The sequence below is a fragment of the Papio anubis genome, chromosome 18 (assembly GCF_008728515.1).
Source record: "Papio anubis isolate 15944 chromosome 18, Panubis1.0, whole genome shotgun sequence".
In the NCBI taxonomy this organism is placed as follows: Eukaryota; Metazoa; Chordata; class Mammalia; order Primates; family Cercopithecidae; genus Papio; species Papio anubis.
The window spans coordinates 33,996,978-34,018,254 of NC_044993.1; the positions used below are offsets into that span (position 1 = coordinate 33,996,978).

A 21,277-nucleotide genomic window follows, 5' to 3' on the forward strand; every position below is an offset into this window, starting at 1 on the left:
TGTTACTCACTAAGAAAAAGCTTTTCAGACCCAGTGACAAAACTAACCTGCTTAGGACATGACAAAGTTGATACATGTGCCTGTACAAGTTTAACACAGGTTTGATCCTAGGTCTTCATTTAGAAAACAGTTTCCAGCTATAAAAATTTAAAACCCTCATTATAAGTATATTACTAGTAATAGAAAGTTGCTTGCTGCTCCCCTGTGTATTACACTTGTTCCTTCAAATGATAAAAGGTTTTGTAGCTACCATGGTTCATCAGAAAACTTCAGCACAAGTATATGACATAAAACACTATCGTTCTGTCTTGCAAAGAGACTCAGAAAGTAAAAATAAAAGTGAGAACTCCCACTAATTAGTGAAAATTCTCAAAGGGGGGGATAAGGAAGGAGACCACTACTACTCCTGCTGCCATCCTCCCCCTTCCTTGCCTAGTTCACAAGACAGAGAGAGACAAAAGTAAGATAAATAGCCAGACAACCTTGGCACCACCACCGAGTCCTAGGAGTTAAACAAAGTAATAATAACAACATCAACCCCTGGCCTAAACTACTTGTGTTATCTGTAAATTCTAGACACTGTATGAAAAAAGCATTGTAAAACTTTCTATTCTGTTAGCTGATGCATGTAGCCCCCAGTCATGTTTCCCACGCTTGCTCGATTTATCACGACCCTTTCACATGGACCCCTAAAAGTTGTAAGCCTTTAAAAAGGCCAAGTATTTCTTTCTCGGGGAGCTCGGCTCTTAAGACGCGAGTCTGCCAACGCTCCCGGCCGAATAAAAAACCTCTTCCTTCTTTAATCTGGTGTCTGAGGAGTTTCGTCTGCGGCTCGTCCTGCTACAGTATAATACAAAAATTTTTTAAAAAGCAAAGGTATATGGTTAAAACCAAAAAAAAAAAAAAAGATGCTGAACCATGTCTTGAATTGGCCTTTGTATCCATTATAGATGGCCAGGTGCCAGGTATTTTGGTTAATGTTCACAGAATGGGTGGGTACATGGATGGGTGGATGATTAGAGCCAGGGACTATGAGCAGATGAAGTTCATTTTTTACATTATGTCCAAAAATTCCTGCTTTGAAAAGTAGTGAGTTCTCTGACACTGATGGTGTGTGACAGGAGGCTGGGCCAGTTGGCAGGACACTGTGAAGCTAATTCAGGCCTCAGAAAGGGGACTAGATGAAATTTAAAATCGTTTCCAAGCTTGAGAGCCTGGAACGCTATGAAACACAAGCTCTGGGAGCTGAGATATGTCCTAACTTACACAGCTGAGCTGTGAGGTGTGAGTGGCTCTAACATTTTCCAAATTTTTTCTGAGGACCTCAGATTAAAGCTCCCCTTTGCCTAAAAGTATCTGCCTCCTGGTGCGGGCCTTTGGGGGCCCTCACAGTGCACTGAGGTTAGAGTCCTGCAAGGGAGAAACCCTTATCTAACAAGCAGTTGGGCGAGTTTACAGCTCTCTGTAATCTGAGAGTATAGTCCAGAGTGGTTTGATGAGAGAGAGTAAACTGTGGGTGGGCGTGGCTTGAGGTCCCAATACAAGCCCAGGGAAATCTGGGGAAAGGGAGGGCTTTTCTGCTATCTCCCAATTAGAGGATTAGGCAATTGGCAGCTCAGGGTGGTAACTCAGGGCCTGGATGGGCTCCAGGGCTGAACAGGGCAGTCCCTCTGAGTTGCAGGGAGACCTCACAGGCCCGGGTACTGTCGCCCTTCCACTATGTGGCTCCGTGCTCCTGTCCTGGCCACTCTCGTTGCTTTCACGGCTTGCGGTGAGTCCTTCTCAAATCAAAAATATGCGGGGCACTTTTTGAAATCCTTGTTCTGGGCCGAGGTGGACGCAGATGCATAGAAAGGCAAACACACAACAGGTCCGGCTCCGCGACTGCGCGCCCTCACTACTTGGACTTGGACTTGGAGCTGCTGAGCCGGACCAGACCAGTCCGCCCGGAGATGCGAGATGCAGGGAGGGTGAACATCCTGAGACCACCCTGCATTGCTCGCCCCCGTGCAGGCCGGCAGCTGGCCGACCTCAGGCCTCACACAGGAGAAATTTAGGCAGCTCAGTTTACTGTCCCTTAATTAGCCCTGTTTTGGCTGGATCACGGAGAGCGGCTCAGCAGAATATTCAGAGCATCGTCTCTGTACCAGAGTGCGTGGGTTTGAGTTCCCACTGGGCGCTTCATAGCTGTGTGTCCTTAGACAAGGGACTGAGCCTTTCCGTGCTTTGGTTACCCCCTCTCTGAAATAGAAGTGGCAATGCTACCTACCTCACTGGGTTGTAGTGAGGAGGAAATGAGTCGTCGTTCTTAAAGCACTCTTGGCAGCGCCCGGTATGTAGAAAGCACGAAAAAGGGGTGGATAAATATAAAGGCCTTGTTTAAAAATGTAGTGTATGAATGGAAAATTTGAGCTGTGATCACGCCACTATATCAGGACCTCTTGCCATTAAAAAGACAGTTGCTTACTCATGTTCTCAAAAGGAGGAGGACACCAGTGGGCGGGGCACAAGGGGAAGCAGCAGAGCATGGGGAGGGGACAGGGCGGATCTCAGGCCAGGGGGCTTTTACTGTGGCTTCCAAGGATAGAAGAGGAAAAGCATGACAGGCAGGCTGAAAATTGGAGAGTTGGGATAATTCAAGGGGCTCTGGGGCACAGGGGCTGTTCCTAGTTGTCTGTACCTAGCCCTGGCATGATTAGGGCAGGTGGGTAGTGGCCAGGGCGTGGCCACCTGATCAAAGAGGCGGTTGGGATGTGGGCTCCGGGTTGGCTGGACTCTGGGAGGGACAGTTTCTCCAAGGTCAACAAGGCCTCAGATGCCAGAGCATCAGAATACAGAAAGCAAAAGACATGGTACATACAGGGGTGCAGCGAGGGGCCTCGAAATGCCCCCGTGCCATTTTATAGACGGAGAATCTGAGACTCACACAGGGAAATGTACTTGCCCAAGGTCAACCCGAAAATCCTGCCTGGGTCTGTCTCTGGGTCCTGAATCCTGACAGCCCAGGCCCCGTCTGTATCCTGTCTTCCTGCTGGCAGCCTGACAGTGTGAGAGCTCTGGAACGGTGGGGAAGGGCAGAGGAAGAGAGGAACCCTATTTGAAACTGAATGTTCCTTTACCTCTGGTTACTCCTGGCGATGCCATCCATTTCCTTCCTTAGGAAGACCATACAGGCTGCCTTCACTTCCTCAGTTTCCTCCTCTGTATAATGGACATGTTGATGCCTACCCAGCAAGGCCTTTTTGAAGATTAATTTAAACGAACTGGAATGCATGCCTGGCCCATAGTAGGTGCCCACCATGTTCATGTTCCATATAACATCAGTGGCAACTGCTCTTGTTCTTATACTTGTTTCTGCTTCCCCCCATTCACCCACTTTTTCACCCTTGGCATTCTGGCTGTCATCCACCTCATCCTATTGAAGTGAATCCCTGAGCTGAGAAAGACCAGCCCAGTGATTTCTTCTTTGCCTTGGCCTTCCTCCACCTCCCTGAAGCCCTCAGCACTCTTAGCTGGTTCCTCACCCTCTTCCTCCCTGGGCTTCCAGGACACCGGAACATTCTCTCCTCCCTACACTGATAGATCTTCTGTCTTGGCTATAGTGGTTCCTGTGTTTGATCTTTGTTTTTTTCCCTTCCCTCTCACATTGATGAAGCCATACACATCCATGGTATGTACCCCTCATGGTCTAGAAGAAGATTCTGCCCTGCTCCCCCACAAGGCTTCCTTCCACCCTTGAAGTGTGCTTGTCCAGTGGTGTCATCTTGCTAGGATATCCCACTGACATCTCCACTGAGCCTATGTGAACAGTGATCCAGCATCACAAGCCAGTTCTTTGGTCTTCTTTCTCTTCCATTTCCCCCACCTCTGTTCAGGGACCAAGTCTTTTTCTTTTCTTTTCTTTCTCTTCCTCCCTTCCTCCCGCTTGATTTCCTTCCTTCTCCCTCCCTCCATTCTTTCCTTCCTTCCTTCCTTCCTTCCTTCCTTCCTTCCTTCCTTCCTTCCTTCTTGCTCTTTCACCCAGACTGGAATTGCAGTTGTGCAATCTCAGCTCACTGCAACCCCTGACTCCCGGGTTCAAGTGATTCTCCTGCCTCAGCCTCCCCAGGAGCCAGGATTACAGGCACACACTACCATGCCCAGCTAATTTTTGTATTTTTCAGTAGAGGGGCTTTCACTATGTTGGCCAGGCTGGTCTTGAACTCCTGACCTCAAGTGATCTGCCTGCCTAGGCCTCCAAAGTGCTGAGATTACAGGTGAGCCACTGTGCCTGATCTCCAAGTCGAAATACCTTTTAGACATCATCATATTTCTTCATATTTTTTCTTTTTTTATTTAAGATTTTAAAATAATTAGGATGGGTTGGGAGGATTTCAGGTGAAGATCAGAAATCCCATACAGTGCAGAAAACATGGAAATCACCAAGAAAACAAGCCACCTGTAATGCCACCACCCATTGCTGTGTCAATACACATACTTCCAACGATGTTCATCTCAGTATTAGTTGTAATTAGCAACACAACAAAAAAAATGACTAAATATTGACATTACAGGGTTGACTATTGATAAGATGACACATGGATGCTGTTGTGTAACTGGGCTTTGCATAAGGGGTTTCCATTGTGATTGGATCTTCCCCTTTAAGACCAAATCCAAATTGTTCTGTTCTGTTCTAATTACTGAGGGAGGTGTTGACGTCTTGTCTGTATCCAAAGCAGAGCAGCTGGGAGGACAAGAGGCTGGAAATGATTTCCCAGGAGGGAAGCTTAGATCAACTGAGGTCACTGGAGCCAGATGGGACTACGAGGGGTGGGCAGCAAGATCAAGTGTCTGAAAACCCTGGCTGCAGGTCAGATCAGGCCAGTATAGTCCCATGACAGGTAGAACCAGGACTGATGCAGAGGCTGTGGAAATGAATTTCAGCTCAGCGAGGAAGCGTTGTCTGTGCTGCAAGAACGGAGCAGACCTGCCCAGGGCCACCAGAAGAATCATCTGCGACCTGATCACATCCTTTATCTGGAACGGTTCCTGCTGCTTATTTGTCCACTAAAGAAAACTCAAGCGCTTAGCTTGGCATTCTAGGCCCTCCCTGACTTGTGCTCTGTCATAACAGGAATATTTTCCACTTTCCCCAGACTCCACCTGGTGCATGTGGGCCATGCCTCCTTCCCCAGGCAGGCTCTGCGCCTCAGCACATTCCCTTCTCTCTGCTGGGTACCACTTTCTGCGTCTCATCTCCCCTTATTCAATCCTCACCTACCACAAGTCCCAGCTCCTCTATGATGCCCGCAATCAGAAGGCCTTGAGCCCTCTTCTAATTCCTAGACTGCCTTATGGGTACCTCTCCCAGGACATGGCCACTTCCTTCCCAGCTGTAGGCCCAGGTCTATATGTGACCCTTCCCTACAAGGGTCAATGCGTCTGAGAATTCTGGGCACCTCTTGTTCATCCTCTCATCCAGCATGCGGCTCAGTGCCAGGATTGTAATGGATAAATGTTTCCAGAGGCTTGTAAGGGGGAAGCTAAATGTCTTGTTGTTTCCTAGTAGCTCTCCTTCTTGCATTTATTTTTGGCTGGATGTTTTTATGCCTCCAATTGACACGACAGGCGGGTTGGTTCGGGACAGTGGGTCTCATGCAGGTATATCAACAGAAACTGAGGCCTAGACGGTTTAGGTGACTTTTTAAAGGTCGCTCACTTGGAAAGTGGCAAACCCCACCTGGAATCCGGGTCCAACCTTTTGCCTCTGATGCGTCTTGATTTCTTCTCCATGTCCAGCAGGGCACCCGTCCTCGCCACCTGTGGTGGACACCGTGCATGGCAAAGTGCTGGGGAAGTTCGTCAGCTTAGAAGGATTTGCACAGCCTGTGGCGTGCTGCAGAATACGCTTTGCCAAGCCCCTCTTGGACCCCTGAGGTTTACTCCACATGACCTGCAGGCCGTGGAGCTTACAGAAGAATGCCACCTCTTACCCTCCTATGTAAGCCAGGGGTGGCTGTGGCATGTGTCCGTGGGGCTGTTCACCTCAAAGTGATGCAGGAAGGAGTCAAGGCAGTTCCCCTGATGGGCTGATCCTTTGCTCTGGAATCCTTAAGATCATTGCAGACCCATAGAACATTCCAGAACTCTCACAGCATTCTGGAGTGGGCCTTTAACACACGTTTATTTCTTTACTGTGTGCCAGGCATGTTCTGGGTTCTTGGGATCCATTAGTGAACAAAGCAAAGACTCCTAGGTTCATGAAGCGTGCATTCTAGCAGCGGGAGACAGAGAAGAACAACATGCAAATTATCCCATGGATTATGTGATCTGTTAGAACGGGATAAGTGCCTTGGAAACAAAGAAGCAGTTAAGCAGGTGAGGGAGATCAGAAAGAAGGATCTCATGAATTCCTCTGTCTTGAATTTTGACATAGATGGGTAGAGGGGTGGGCCAGGAGGTGTGTGGGTGGCAAGTGTACTGAGGTGTCCGCTCGGCAAGTACTCAACTCTCAAGTGTGTCCAGCTCCCTATTCCTGAGAATACACGATGGCAGGTGTGTCCATTCACCCTGGCCAAGTTGGGAAGAAAAGCCCAAAGGTTCTAATTGGCCTCACCGCCACTCCCCAGGGTACAAAGGACCCTACAGGCATCAGAGCAGACCCCACTCATCTCTGGCAGCCAGGCATTCGGAGGCTTTCCAACAGTCCACCTCTGGCTACCTTCTTTACTTTGCTTTTTTTTTTTTTTTTTAAATAGTTTCTGTTTTTATTTTGTGACTGCAAATGTAATATATACTTATTACAGAAAATTTAGGAAATTCAGAGAAGAAAATGCAGAATATTAAAATCATATGCAATATCCCAGCACCCAGAGAGAACAACTGTCACTATTTTAGGTGGTAAAGTATTATGATCTAATATGTTGTTCGTATTCCAGTTTTTTGCCTGTTGCTATACTTTCTTCCTTTAAAATGGAATGCTACATTGAGTTAATTTGGATGCCTGCTTTGCTCATTTATAAGTATGTCATGAGCATCATTCCATCCCATGAAATAGCACAGCCTGATGTTAACAGCTGCATTACATTGGGTATTGAACCATAATTAATTTCCCCATGTTTGTATTTGGGTTCATTAAGTTACATATGATGATTTTAATAACATCATGAATGTGCAACCTTTATGCACGTTTATGAATATTTTAGGATAACTTTCCAGAAATGATATTTCTGAGTCAAAGAGTATATATCTCTTGTTTGATTTCTCTCCAAAATATTCTAACTACACTCCTCTCATTGATGTATGAAAATCTCCATTTGGCGCCTCTTGGCAAAGCTTGGGATTATTAAAAAATGTTTTTTGCTATCGGATAGGCAAAATAATAATAACAATAACAGCAATAGTATTTTCCTGTTCAATTTACATTTATCTGATGACCAGCGCAGTTGAGTTCTTTTTCCCCTTCTTCACATTGGAATGTCTTTGCATTATTATTATTATTGTTACGCTGCTTGTACTTGGTGTTCAGTAGGAAAATCTCCCAGGATGGAAGTCAAGAAGTCATCTTCGCTGGCTCTGATTCTGTCACTTGACAGCTGTGTCATCCCAGAGCCTAGTGCCTCAGTTTCCTCATGTACCCTGAGTAGGAAGCGGTGGCATGCCTTCTGAGTGCTGAGATCAGGGACTGTGTATAATATACTTATTATTATAGAACCATATGGCATGAACATGTATGTGACGATGGTCAGGTTCTCTAACCTCTCTGGGTTTCAGTTTTCTCATTTGTAAAATGGAGATAATAGAACCTATGTAATGGGACTGATCTGAGGCTTAAATGAGTTAATATACAAATCGTCCTTAAAACAGTGCCTGGAACACTGGGAGGACTCAATAACTATTACCAGTGTTCATCTATGTTGTATCCTTGATTGTTCATCAGGGCAATGCGACAGCACTTTCCTGGGAGAGGCAGATGATAGAATCTTGGCATGTCAGGGCTGCAAGACCCATGTAGAAATCACTGCTCTCACTTAGACCTGGTAGATTTGGGACCCAGAATGCGAAAGGAATTCACCTGAAGTCACCCTGCAAATAAGTGGCAGAGAGAGGACTAGAGCACAGTTCTCCTGATGTTGTCCCACAAAGATTTTATTCCTGAGCTACTGGTGGAAATGTCACCTCCCAGGGAGGATCAGTGTATTTGTTGTCTCCCTCCTTGATGCTGGGAGTCCCAAAGGCTCTCTGGGAAGGAAAGAGGTGTGAAGCCCTTCTCATTCTGCTTGATTTTAGGAGACCTTGGTGAGTCCCAGCGCCCCCACCTGAAGCCCCTGATAGCCTCCTACCCACTACAATGTCGTGAATCTGTAAATATCAACTCCATTTTCAGGCTTAAACCTCCCAGTCCAAGGCCTTGCCAAAGAAGACACCTGGCTTATAGCTGGCTGAACTTCAAGGGTTCTTTTCTCCCCCTCCTTAGGTGTTCCCAAGATGCCAAGGCAGGGCAGTTTCTCTCAGACCTATTGACCAACCGAAAGGAGAACATTCTTCTCAAGGTTTCCGGAGACTGTCTTTACCTCAATATTTACACTCCTGCTGACTTGACCAAGAAAAGCAGGCTTCCGGTAAGCCGTGGGATACCCTGGTCAAGGCGTGTCAGTTCTAGTACCCGGATCTTCTGGGGCAGACCAGAAGGAGATGAAGGCAGCTTGAGGAGGGAGCTACACAGGCCAGGACCTCAGGGCCTCCACAGGAAATACAGGCTTTCCACACCTCAGTTTCCCCTCGTGACACAGGGACTCTGGGGGAGTTTGCTATGCATCTTTAATGAACATCTTAATTGTTCCAAGTTCCCTCATGCTAATAGAAAGATGAGAATGATTACTTTTAGTTACTAGATGAACAATCTGATACACAGAGTGGGTAAGACATGATTTCCAATAATGTTAGCGGTGGAAGGAACTTAGAGAAAAGCCTACACCCCAACTCTTCTTTTTTAAGTGGAGAAACTGAGGCCCAGACAGGGAAGGAGAGGTCACCGAATTGGGTAGTTTTGGCTCAAGTCTTCTGATCTTCAAACCAGTGCTCTTGACATGGAGTAGGGCATTGAGCTTGTATGTGGCCTTTCTCTAGCACACCAATATTCATCTGGGGTAACTTTCACTGTCCGGGTACCGGCTTTAAAGGGAAAACGTGGGACAAACCCAGAAGCACTTCCTTTTGCCTTTGGCCAAATATCTGGATTTTTCTGTACCTATTTTCCCTCCCTAATTGTCTTGGCAAAGGCTGATGACCCTGTGAGTCAGCATTTCCCAAATAAATGAAGGGCAGGAGGTGGGACAGGCTGCCAGCTGCAGGTTGCAGGGTGGGTAGGATTTTCTGGCAAAGGAGGCCACTCCAGGGTGTAAAATGAAGGGGTGTTGCGTCCAACCAGTCTCCCAAGGGCACCGTGGCATGGTGCCCAGGAGTGAGAGAGCAGGTTTGCAAATGTGGGACTAGAAGTTGGCTCTACATGTGCTTTGTAGACTCGGGAAGTGGGAGAAAGGCTTACTCATTCATTCATTCATTCATTCATTCTTCTATTGTGTACTCAGTGCCCCATATACACAGTTAGACCTGGGGCTTCAGGAAAAAGAAGATCATGAACCTACTCCACGCAGCCCCTGCCTTCAAGGATCTTGCCATCTGGGCTGTAGAGACATATCCTCTCTTCAGTATGTTATTGCAGGCCAGCCTGCGGGCTCAGCCTTCACACAAAGAGGAATGCACACTCAGTCCCTCCCCAGGAGGCAGGCAGGGATTAGAGGTGTGGGAGAAACAGGGTCTCTGAGAACCTGGAGGCCGGAGAACCTCCAGGAATGGCCACAGGTTCTAGAACTACAAGGTCTAGGTTTAAATCCTGGTTCTGCCTTTGACTAGCTGGACATTTCTTAACTTTTCTAAGCCTCTGTTTCCTCAAAATGAGAGTTATCACATATGATCAGTCAAGGGTGACCACTAAGCTTGATCTCAGTCCCTGGCTAAATAGGCAGAGGCAGGCTCATACCACTACCCTAACAGTGGACTCTGCACTGTGACCGGCGCCTGCAGTATGCTGGGCAACTCAACGTGTGGACTCTGGAGCCAGACAGCCTGGGTTAAAGTCCTGCTGCTACCACTTTTAAGTTGTAGGACCTTGGGCAGTTTAAGTGCCTCCATTTTCCACCTGGAGAATGGGACAGTATTAGTATCTACCCAATGGATAGTTTATTTTACTGTGCTTAGAACAGCACTTGGGACATAGTTTATGTTATCAGTTAATTTATATTTTATTAGTATTATTATTACAATATTATTATTTTAACCCTTTCACTTCTTCCCTGCTACATGTGGACTTTTAAAATGCAAGAACCATGCATGAGGAATTGTATCCACTCTCATCCTTGGGTATTAGCAGAGTCCCTGGCACATAGTAAGTTCTCAGACAGTGTTAGTCCGTAGATTGAAGGCATCCTGTAGTGGGTGGGTCTTAGTCTGGGCTCTTGAGGGATGGATAGGATTTGGGGATGCAGAGGCATAGAGGAGGCATTTGAGGAAGAGACACCACCACAGGCATGTGTGCTTCCCGAGACAATCATTCATGCACAGATAAGTTTAATTCACCAGGAGAGAGTTAACTGAGATGAAGCTGAGATACAAGGGCTCCCCAAGGGTACGCTGAGCTGCATGAACAGTCCAGGCTTGAGGGTGATGGGAGTGAGTGGGAGAACACAACATCCTTAGCCTTTGCTATACCCATGATGATGTTCTCAGCATGAAGAGCCTTGGGAGGAGGAGGCACTGGAGGCTGGGTATAAAGGCATTGGAGGCTGGGTAGTTGGAGTGTGTACAGTGGGGTGGTGGCTTGGGCCCCAATTGGGAGAATTATGGAGAAGAGAGACTACCTTTGGCAACCTTGCTGGGCGCTGGTGAACTTTGGATAACATCCTCCTTCAGTTGTGACCAACAGGTAGGTCACCAAACGAGACATCTTCTGAGTGCTCCCTGGCTCTGCGTCCTGTAACTGGTGTGTTACTTGCCCGCTGCCCAGGTGATGGTGTGGATCCATGGAGGGGGGCTGAGGATGGGTGCGGCATCAACCTATGATGGGCTGGCCCTTGCTGCCCATGAAAACGTGGTGGTGGTGACCATTCAATACCGCCTGGGCATCTGGGGATTCTTCAGGTAAGAAATGAGACTCTCCTCACTGCACTTTGGCCCCCAACACAAGGACGCTGGCCACAGCTCTGGTCACACCAGACCTCAGGGGACCTTAGCTGGGTTCCACAGTAAGGCATCCAAGCCTCATCACAATTGGATACTACCTACCCTCTCACTCCCCAGCCACACTCGTCTGCTTGCCTCTGAGCTTTTGCATGTGCTGCTCCTTGGCCTGGAATGCTAACTCTACCTGAAGAACTCCTCTTCATCCTGCAAGACCCAACCCCCAGTTACCTCCACTGAAAGACTCATCTCTTCTTCACCTATGTTTCTCCAGCACATTGAATTTCTCTGTCATGACACTTAGCAGGCAACACAGCCCTTGAAGGTTGACACATCTGACTTCTTATGTAAAGGAGGGACGGGGCAGAGTCACAGACGGAGCTCAGAGCATGTTGTGGGTAAAGAAATGGGGGCTGCAAATGGTGGGGTGTGGGAGCATCTGACCCCTTCCTGGAGGACTATTACGGCCACCTCACCCCATTTTCTGCTTGAAATCTGGCAAGTGCAGGAAGCAAGGATGGAGTCTTCCCCATCAGGTCTCCATGGGGACAGGAGTCAGATCTCCTTCAAGGTGCAATTACTATGAACCTTTACTAAGGGTTAACATCCCAGCACCCTAATCCCAAGTGAGTGATAGGAGGGCTGTGGAAGGGATTCCACTCACTGATGAGAAGGCCTAGGGAGATGGAGGATGGGTTCTGGTCTACCCGTCAGCAAGGCATCCCGGGCCAGTCTTGGCAGTATCATCTTCATCCCTTTCAGCCACAGCCTGTGTCTCTGCTCCCCATTACAGTAAGGCTGCTTCATGATCTCTCTCCACTTCCTCTCCTCCGTGTATCTCTTCCACCCATGCAAGTCAGGTTTCTTCCTGACCATGCCACTCGGCTGGTCTCCTCGTGGTCACCCATGACCCCCCCCTGCTCTCCACCCAACCTCACAGGACCTCCTAGCAGCAGCAGATGGCTGCTCAGCCTCTGTGACATGCTTCTTCCCAGCCTTTCCTAGTCCCCAACTCCCCCTGTCCACAGGCCTCTCTTGTCTCCCTCTCCCTCCCTACTAAGTCCCAGTGATCCCAGGGAGCAGCCCAGAGCCCCTGTTTCCAGCCCACTTCACCTTTGAATCCTGCAGGCGTCACTCACTGCCTTCTCCCTGCCCTTGACTGTCTAAAGGGCCCCCCACTCTTCCCAGGGACAAGCTGAATCCTTGACTCCCACTGCCCCTCCACAACAGAGATCCCCTCCTCCTCCCACCATGCCTCCACTCAGCTGCTGCTGTATCCTCCCAGGGGCTCAGGAGAAGGCCTCATGGGCAGCCTGGACTCTCTCTTTTCTTACAACCCTCTTGACTCCACCTTCAGAATCCACTACTTTGCAATCTTCCCTGGCTCGCTCCTACCCCAGCCAAAGCTCTCTGTCTCTCACCTTGATTATGATCCTAACACTTACTTTCAGATTCCTGCCACTTTTATACTGAGGCTGAGTCGCACAGTACTGAGAGTGATCACTTAACATGTGCGTTGAATCATGCAATGCCTCTGCGCAAAACTCTGCAGCGGCTTCCCATGTTCCTTACGATGACAGCCAAAGTTCTGGCCAGGCCCCAGGGCCCTCTCTAGCTGTACCTCCTGACTCACACTTTCTTTCACTGGGCCCCAGGGCCTTTGCACTTGCTTTTTCTTCTGTCTGAAATTTCTTTCTTTGGATATTTGCAAGGCTCATGTACTTGTTGTGCTTGTTTTATGAAGGTCTTTGTCTCCAAAACCTCAAATGCCACTGCCTCCAAAAAGCCTTCCGTGATTGCGATCTGAAATGGCATCCCCTGTCCCACCCCTGTTTTTTTTCCTTATTCCATTGTATTTACCTCAATGCACTTTGACTACCTCACATCATTATATTCTCTCTGTACATCTGTTTATCTGCTTGTGATCTGTAGTGGGAGCTCTGTGTCGTCACAGGTGTTACCTGTTTTGCTAGTTCATAGGATAGTGTCAGGCATACAGTAGAGGCTCAGTAAATAGTTGCCAGTTGAGTGAATGTAGAACTATACATCACCACAATGTTGTAGGAATAAAAGCAGGGTCTCAGAGATGCTGAAGCCCAGTCTTATTCTTAAAGGCTCCCTGAGAGCCCCCAGCCCCATCTCTAGTCCTGAAGGTCCTGCCATGACATCTCTGCTCCCCACCCTCAACCTGTTCTCTTCCTCACAGCACAGGGGATGAACACAGCCGGGGGAACTGGGGTCACCTGGACCAGCTGGCTGCCCTGCACTGGGTCCAGGACAACATTGCCAGCTTTGGAGGGAATCCAGGCTCTGTGACCATCTTTGGAGAGTCAGCGGGAGGAGAAAGTGTCTCTGTTCTTGTGAGTGCTCCTGGCACCAGGCCCAACCCCACACTGGATGTGATGCTGATGAGACCTTTTGGACACCTGTCAATCCAGCTATGCACACCTCTGATTACCCTGATACCTAGTTTCAGGACTGACGTTACTCACTGCCTAGCATCAGGGGGTGGAAAGCTAAGGAACAAGCTCTCCTTGGCCCCCAGGAAGCTCAGATCTCAGCTTAGTGTCCCGGGGCCATATGAATCTCTAGTTGCAGCCTACAATGGTGGTATTCTCCTCTTCTAGCTTGGTTGAGCTCTCTCTCTCTTTCTCTCTCTCCTTCCCACTCGTTTTCACACAAGGACTCACATCCCTTCTCTTGGGAAGTAGGGATAGGCATAAATTATGAGTGAGGGCAGGCAAAGACAAGAGGTGGACAGAAGTCATTGTTTAGCTTAAACCAGAACTACGTGTGGAGGGGACATGGACACTGAGCAGGCTGGGGATTCCTCTGGGGTGGTCTGATGGCTGGTCCGTGCCCATGAAGGAGGCAACAGTCTCTGTGACTGTAGGGCCGGGTGGGCTAGGGGAGGCGGGCTAGAGGAAGGAGGGATGGAGCCGGGGATGGGGAGGGATGGCGCAGGGGTTGTGGGACACCGACACAATCTGGGTGTGTGAGGGGTCCTGCTGGGGTGGGGGATTGGGTGCGGGAGATACTGGAGAAACTGGGATGAAAAACCAGATGAGAGGTACCAGGAGCTGTAGGAAGCCTTCCGCCTGCCTCGAGGTAGGCAGAGGGTCAGCCCACTGCTGGATTCTTCAATCCTGTGTCGGTTTTATAGTGTGGTTTGATGTAGCCTGGGAGAGCGAGCAAGTCGCTGACCCTACCCCTGAGCATGAACTCTCCTCCCCTCCACTCTGCTCTCAGGTTTTGTCTCCATTGGCAAAGAACCTCTTCCACCGGGCCATTTCTGAGAGTGGCGTGGCCCTCACTGCTGTTCTGGTGAAGAAAGGTGATGTCAAGCCCTTGGCTGAGGTAGGTCTCCTGCTGGATACCCCCACCCCCTTGGCTCTGTGCTCCTGAATCCTCAGGGGTCTCTCTTGTGGTGGGTTCTAGTTAATGTTCTCCTACAATCACTGAGACATCAATGGCTGAGCAGGAAGGGCGAGGAGATACCTTGATCAGCATCCCAGTTTCATAGCTGGGCAAACCGACACAGGGCTTGGAAGGGATTTGCCAAGGGTAGCAGGTGATCAGGGCAGAGCTAGGACTCCAGCTCATGGTCCAGCAGGCAGTACAGTGCCCTGTCAGTGCCCACACTCCTCCTATGTGCCAGGGCCTGGTGCCATGTTGGACAGTGATGGTGTCTTGTGTCTCTCAGGGTCTGAGTCCTGTGGACCCACTTGTGGGCTGTCGGTCTGGAGTGGTTCCACACTGAACGCCTGATAACCAGGGTTGGTTCCTGGAGAATTCACTTGTTGATTCATTTGTTCACACAACAAAACTAGGTGAATAAGTGAAGGCAAAAACAAAAGGTGCGCAGAGGTCATTGTTTGGCTCAAAGCCAGATGTCCGTGTGGAGGAAATGTGGACACTATATGGTCTTATGTGGCTCTGCATTATAGCCAAACACCTAACACCTCCCCAAACTTCTGCTATAATGTAGGGAATAGATGAGTAGTTACAGAATCACACAATTACAAAGCGTCACCTATGACAAGAGCAGTGACGGTGAGGTACTTGCTGCCACAGCAGAATCTAAAGAGAGCTTTGAGTCCCGGGGCGGGAAGAGGTTACCAGAAAAGGCTTGCCAGAAAAGTGACCAATGAGTCAGGAGCAAGGAATGTCCAGGGAGTGGGAGCAGCACATGTGTGTGTCCTGTGGCAGGAGGACGCATCCCAATCACGAGGGAGAGAGAGACACAGGGTCGACGGGGCCAGCGCAGGGACAGCAGGGGGAGCATGGCAAGTACTGAGAGCGGGAACGTTGGCAGGGGCCGCAATGCACAGGACCCTGGCAAGGATTTTGTCATCGTCTGGAGAATGGTTGTAAGCCAAAGGGAGAGGAGAGGTGATCAATAGGAATCCAAACCTAGGCTGAGGATTGCCCACTGGAGCCAGTGACCTGGAGGATTTCGGTAGATATGAAAGTTTGTTTGAGGACAACATCCAAATGTAAAGGGCTAGTACATAGGAGGAGAGAAAATGGGGATGCCAAGAATTTTTAGAATTTTTGAGAACTTTTTAAGAATTCATTGGTTATAAGCAACAGTTGCCCATTGACCCGACTTAAGTCAAGAAGGAGCATTAGCCTGGTGTGGTGGCTCATGCCTGTAATCCCTGCAATTTGGGAGGCCGAAGCAGAAGGATTGCTTGAGCCCAGGAGTTTGCGACCAGCCAGGGCAACAAAGTGAGACCCTGTCTCTAAAAAAAAAAAAAAAAGAAAAGAAAAAATTAAGCTGGGCATGGTGGTGCAAGCCTGTGGGCCCATCTACATGGGAGGCTGAAGAGGGAGGATCACCCGAGCCCTGGAGGTCTAGGCTGCAGTGAACTGTGTTTGCACCGCGGTACTCCAGCCTGGATGACAAAGCAAGACCTTGTGTCAAAATCTTCTTTATAAAAGTAGAATTAATTTTTGAAGGAAATAAAGGTCTGGGATGAAGCTGAGCTTTGTGAAAAAACAGGAAACAGAAATTACACAATAATCGGAATCCTAGACTCTCTTACTCTTTTTCCTCTCTCTCTCTCTGAATATCTTTCTCTCTCTCTCGCCCTCTACTTCTCCCGTTCCCTGTTTATTTACTTGAGAAACACCCTGGGCATTGATTCTGTCCCAGATCCTGCACCAGGCTCTGGCGGCCTGTGCACTTGCTCTGCCTCCCCACCATGGAGCCTGCCTGCTCTCCCTCTGTGCCCTTCTTTCTGGCTGCACTTTGCTTCCAGTCCGCAGGAGCACCCTATCTGCCCCTAAGCTTAAGGAGTCTCTTTTGGTTCCAGAAAGTAGTCAGGCTGTCTTTTCTGTTGTGAAAAATGAGCGTTTTTACATTAGCAGCTCTCCGCCCCAATTCCAGGTCACTTAGGAGAGAGGCTCACTGTCCTGTCTTTGCTTAGATGTCCCTGGACTCTTAGAAAAGAAGGAAACCAGAGTGTGCTGGGCAGACTGACTCCAATCCCCAGGACAGGCAGAAGGGAGCCTCTCCCCAAGACAGTTATTTTATTTTTACATTTTTTACATTTTTTTAAAGATGGAAAGAGGTTCTTGGTGCATTAATTGGTGTTGCTCTGTGGCTTGACTTAGGACAAAGGTGAACAGACCATCACTCATGGTCACATCTGGATGTATGCCTGCGTGGCCCTTGTGCTAAGGATGTTTATTTAAAATTTTTTTTGATGATTGAAAGGAATCGAAAGAAGAATAATATTTAATGAAAAGAATCAAAAGAAGAATAATATTTCATGAACCATAAAATTACATGAATTTCAAATTTCAGTGTCCATAAAGGAAGTTTTCTTTGAACACAGCGACACCCATTCATTTACCTCATGTCTATGGCTGTGTTTCATGTCAACAGCAGTGTTGAAGTTGCAGCACAGACCACGTGGCCCACAAAGCCTCAAATATTTACTATTAGGCCTTTGATGGGCACATTGCCGACCTGTGCCCTAAAGAGTCATACTTGATTACTGCTTGGGACTCTAGTACACAAATGTGCAGCTGGAAACTCCTGGCTGTGCCACAGACGCCTCACTCAGCTGAGAAACCCCGACTATGTCTTACAAGGGAAGACATCGTGTTTATCTTTAGAACTCACTTTTAAGCACATTCGCTACCTTCTGAAGTGCCTCTGTGTGAATCGTCTTATCTAGGCCTCCTGCAATTCTGCACGTGTTTATTGTGTGGGAGACATGGCACTCTCCCACATGTATTAACTCATGAGGTAGGTGCAGTCATTATTCCTATCCGTGGGTGGAGAAACCAAGACTCAAAGAAATCAGGTGGACTGCCTGCGGCCTAATGGCTGGTAAGTGGAGCAGCCAGGATTTGAAGGCAGACAAGGAAATTCAGAATTCCATGCTCTGTACCCCAGTTCCACCTCGTCTTTCTTGACACATTCAGCTTGAGATCATTATGTCCATTGCAATGGAGGTAAGGTAGCAGAGATGAGAGATTACATAATTGACCCATATTACAATTGAGATTAGTAAGAGAGGCAACACTCTGTGGGACCTGGAACCCACACCCACGGGTCTACAGTATCTTCTGCTGCCCCCTGCCACTTGTACAAGGTGGGCTTGGGGTAGAACGCCACTTTCCACGTTGATGAAGGTGTGGGACGTCGCTCTTGAACTCTACCACTGCCTGTGATCTTTGCAGAAATTTGCCATCGCTGCTGGGTGTCAACCCACCACCTCAGCTGTCATGGTTCACTGCCTGCGACAGAAGACGGAAGAGGAGCTCTTGGAGACGACATTGAAAACGGTAGGTGTGCCTGTTCCTGTAGCCCAAACTCTGTAAACTTGGTCCCAGACTTCTTCATTTCAACTGTCCTCTTTCCCTGGGACAGTTACCTGTGACAACTTCTCAACTCTCAGGAGTGTCAGTATCTGAATGAGGAATCTAATTTGTCCTTTTTTATTGTAAAATGGCACAAATGTAAAAAAAAGAAAAGTCCAAAAATAGCATGATAAAGAATTGACCAAATATAATATTTGACCAAAATTTAATATTTTGCAGTTCTTGTTTTCAGATGTATTTTTGAGAAACTAAACATTACAAATATTCCCATGGGACGTCATAATCCTGAATTTGGAGGATGGAGATATTAAGCTCAAAGATTTTCAGAAAGATGTCACAATTTATCTTGATTGACTTAGAAACTGTCTGTATTAGACCTGGTGGTGGTCCAGTTTTCTAGATTTTCTGAGACTCTGACTCAGTTGTCATTCTAGGATAGTCATCTGCCACTCAATCATTAATCCATCTACTATGATCTTCTTATCCATCTATCTGTTCACTAATTCATCCAATTCACTGATATATTTTAATCAATCTATATCAACCTGTTCATAACTTTTTATTTGTCTCTTTTCAATCCAGCCACCAATCATGGATCATCCAGCCACCTTATATCTTCACTCCATCACCCATTCCTCCAAAACCAACAATCCAGTTATCACCTATCCACTAGTTTTCACCCATCTATTCATGCGTTCATCCAATTCAATTGTATCTCATGTATTGACCAACTCCATCCATCCCTCTAATGATCCATGCTCAGTATGTAGGGGCGGGTGTTAGAGGTAGTGAAACAGACATGAAGGGGACATATTCCCCATTCACAAGGAACTATCCAGAGAGAAACACATTCGTATACTTCGCAGGTTGAGTATGGTGGCAGCACAGAGGGGAAGCATTCATTATAGTCATCAGGGATGCTTCACAGGGAAGGTGGAGGAGCCCGGTTTGAGACCAGACAGCGGAATTTGGGAGTTCATGCCCTTAACCCTGACTCCACCTTGTCTTTCTTGAGAAACTCAGCTTTGAGATCATTGTGCCCATTTTAATAGAGGTAACAAAGAGAGATAAATTTTGTAGTTGCCCCATGTCACAGTTCAAATCCGTCACAGAGGCAACACTGTGGAACCCAGAACCCACAACTGCGCCTCTAGAGTATCTTCTGCCACCCCTGCCATCCTCACATATTAGGACTTGTGGACCTTTAGGATTGATGGACAGCCATGGCAGTCTCTCATCACAGGGAAGCCCAGCGGGACAAACACCCAGAGGATACAGCACCCAGGGACACTGCAAACTATTGCCTTTGAGGGAGAAGGGTGTAAATTCCAAGCACAAGAGTAGCCTGATCCCTGGATTCTCTCCTTGGACCTTTGGCTACTCCTGGGTCTCAGGGCCAGCCTCTACCACTGGACTCTGCTTGTGTTTCCATGGGTTGAGTCCAATGTGTTCTTGGGGCTTAGGTCTTGGTTCAGACTCTAAGTGAACAATGTGTTCAAGGAATTCAAACACACTTGTTTTCTAATGCCTGGAAGGAGGGAAATATCCCAGCAATTCTGCATGTGGCATCAGAGGACCCAGACTAAAAGGGAAGAGTTGAGTCTTTGGGGAACCCATCCCTAAGATCCTGGGACATCCTTTTGAGTTTTTCTGAGATCTTGTGGAAGCGCCTCCATGATTACTCCCTGCTTCCAGTACACATGCATATAGACACACAGACAAACACACATAGACACACACACAGAGAAACACACACAGACACACACACACACAGAGACATACAGACACACAGAGACACACACCACACAGACACCCACACACAGACACACACACACACAAAGACGCACACACACACACACACACACTCTCTCCTGGCTAGTGGGACAACAATCCTTAATGGAGGAACCTGCACTGATTACGTCCTGAGCACAGGTCAGACGTGTGGGAGCTGCAGTGCAACACTACAGTCACCGCAATCTTGGTGAACACACACCAAGGAGAAGCATGGGGTAGGATGAGTCTCAGTGAGCTTGTATGAGTCAGGACTTTCTAATAGGAGATGAGGAAACTCCCCCAAGTGCCTTGAACAGAAAAAGAAATGTGTTGCGATAGCATTCTCGTGTAAACTGAAAATCTCGGGAGTTGATGGTTTCAGGCATGGCTGGATCCAGATGATCACAGGATATTATCGAAAATCTACCATTCTCTATCCTTCAGATTTGCACATCTCTGTGCTGGCTTCACTCTTAGGCAGATATGTCTCCTGGGAAGGTTAAAGACTATGGCACTTATGTTCTAGCTACTTAAAAACTCTGTTACTAAACATTTCCTGCAGAAGTTTTGTGGTAAACTCTATTGGATTGACATGGGTGTATGCCCATCCTGGAACTAATATTCATGTTTAGGGAGATGGAGCCCCCTGGGTCACATATCAATATCTGAATTCATGGAGTGATGAGGGAAGAAGGAGTTCTCCGAAAGAGAATTGGCGAGTACTTCCCAGGGGAAGAGGAAGGGGAGAGGGATGGGGGGCCAGTCAGCTTCAACGAGCGGGCGTCCTCTCCAGAGCTCCATCAACTCTGGCTCAGAGTCCCCGGCCATCTTTCCCATGCTGGTGCCTACTCCTCCCTGCTATGCCTTCACCCTGTGCTCAGGCCCAGCAGAGCCGGAGTCCTGCGCACTTCATTTCGGCCCAGCCAGCTTGGCACCAGGAGGGAGAACCTGACACCTCTGTTGTCCCAGTCACCCAGCTCAGTGTTCTCCTGGGAAGCCTCTAACCCACATCCTCTGCCTTTGTCTTCACAGATGTTCTTCTCCCTGGATTTACATGGAGACCCCAGAGAGGTAAGGACCTTTTGTTTCTCAATTACAGGTTTTGAGTCTTAGCACCTTTAAGCTCCAATTAACTGTGAGTGAAAGAATCCTCTCTTGGGTAATTATAGTAACTCCTGTGTGCTTGATACTGAGACCCAGAGAGGGGCAGTGACTCACCTGGGTAACACAGCCAGGAGGACAAGCAGCAGGCCTGGAACCCATTTTCCTGACTCCCAGTCCAGTGCTCCCAGGCTTCACTTCTGCATGCACTGGGCTCTGCCCATTCCCCTTTTTTTACATTCCCCACTCCCCATAATGGCACTATGGGAGGAGGCTGAACCAGAACCTTCCACTATCAGGAGGCAGAGATAGCAGGGATGATTAGGCATGGAGAGGGGAAGCCTGAATC

At 48.1% G+C, this 21,277-nt stretch overlaps 1 protein-coding gene across 3 annotated transcripts in view; it reads left to right on the forward strand.

The window, feature by feature from the left end:
* The first annotated feature begins 1,592 nt into the window (after nt 1-1,592).
* CES1 (carboxylesterase 1) overlaps nt 1,593-21,277 on the forward strand; it is a 43,804-nt gene continuing 24,119 nt past the window's right edge. The window contains exons 1-2 of one of the 3 annotated variants that reach the window (XM_031657924.1): nt 1,593-1,771; nt 8,456-8,600. Coding sequence is in view for 1 of the 3 variants with exons in the window: in XM_031657923.1 (XP_031513783.1) it covers nt 5,979-5,980; nt 8,456-8,600 (147 nt within the window). In the remaining 2 variants the exon portion in view is untranslated. Of the gene's footprint in view, nt 1,772-5,940; nt 5,981-6,221; nt 6,358-8,455; nt 8,601-21,277 lie in introns of those variants that run through there. The other 2 variants (XM_031657923.1, XM_031657925.1) reach the window with 2 other exon arrangements.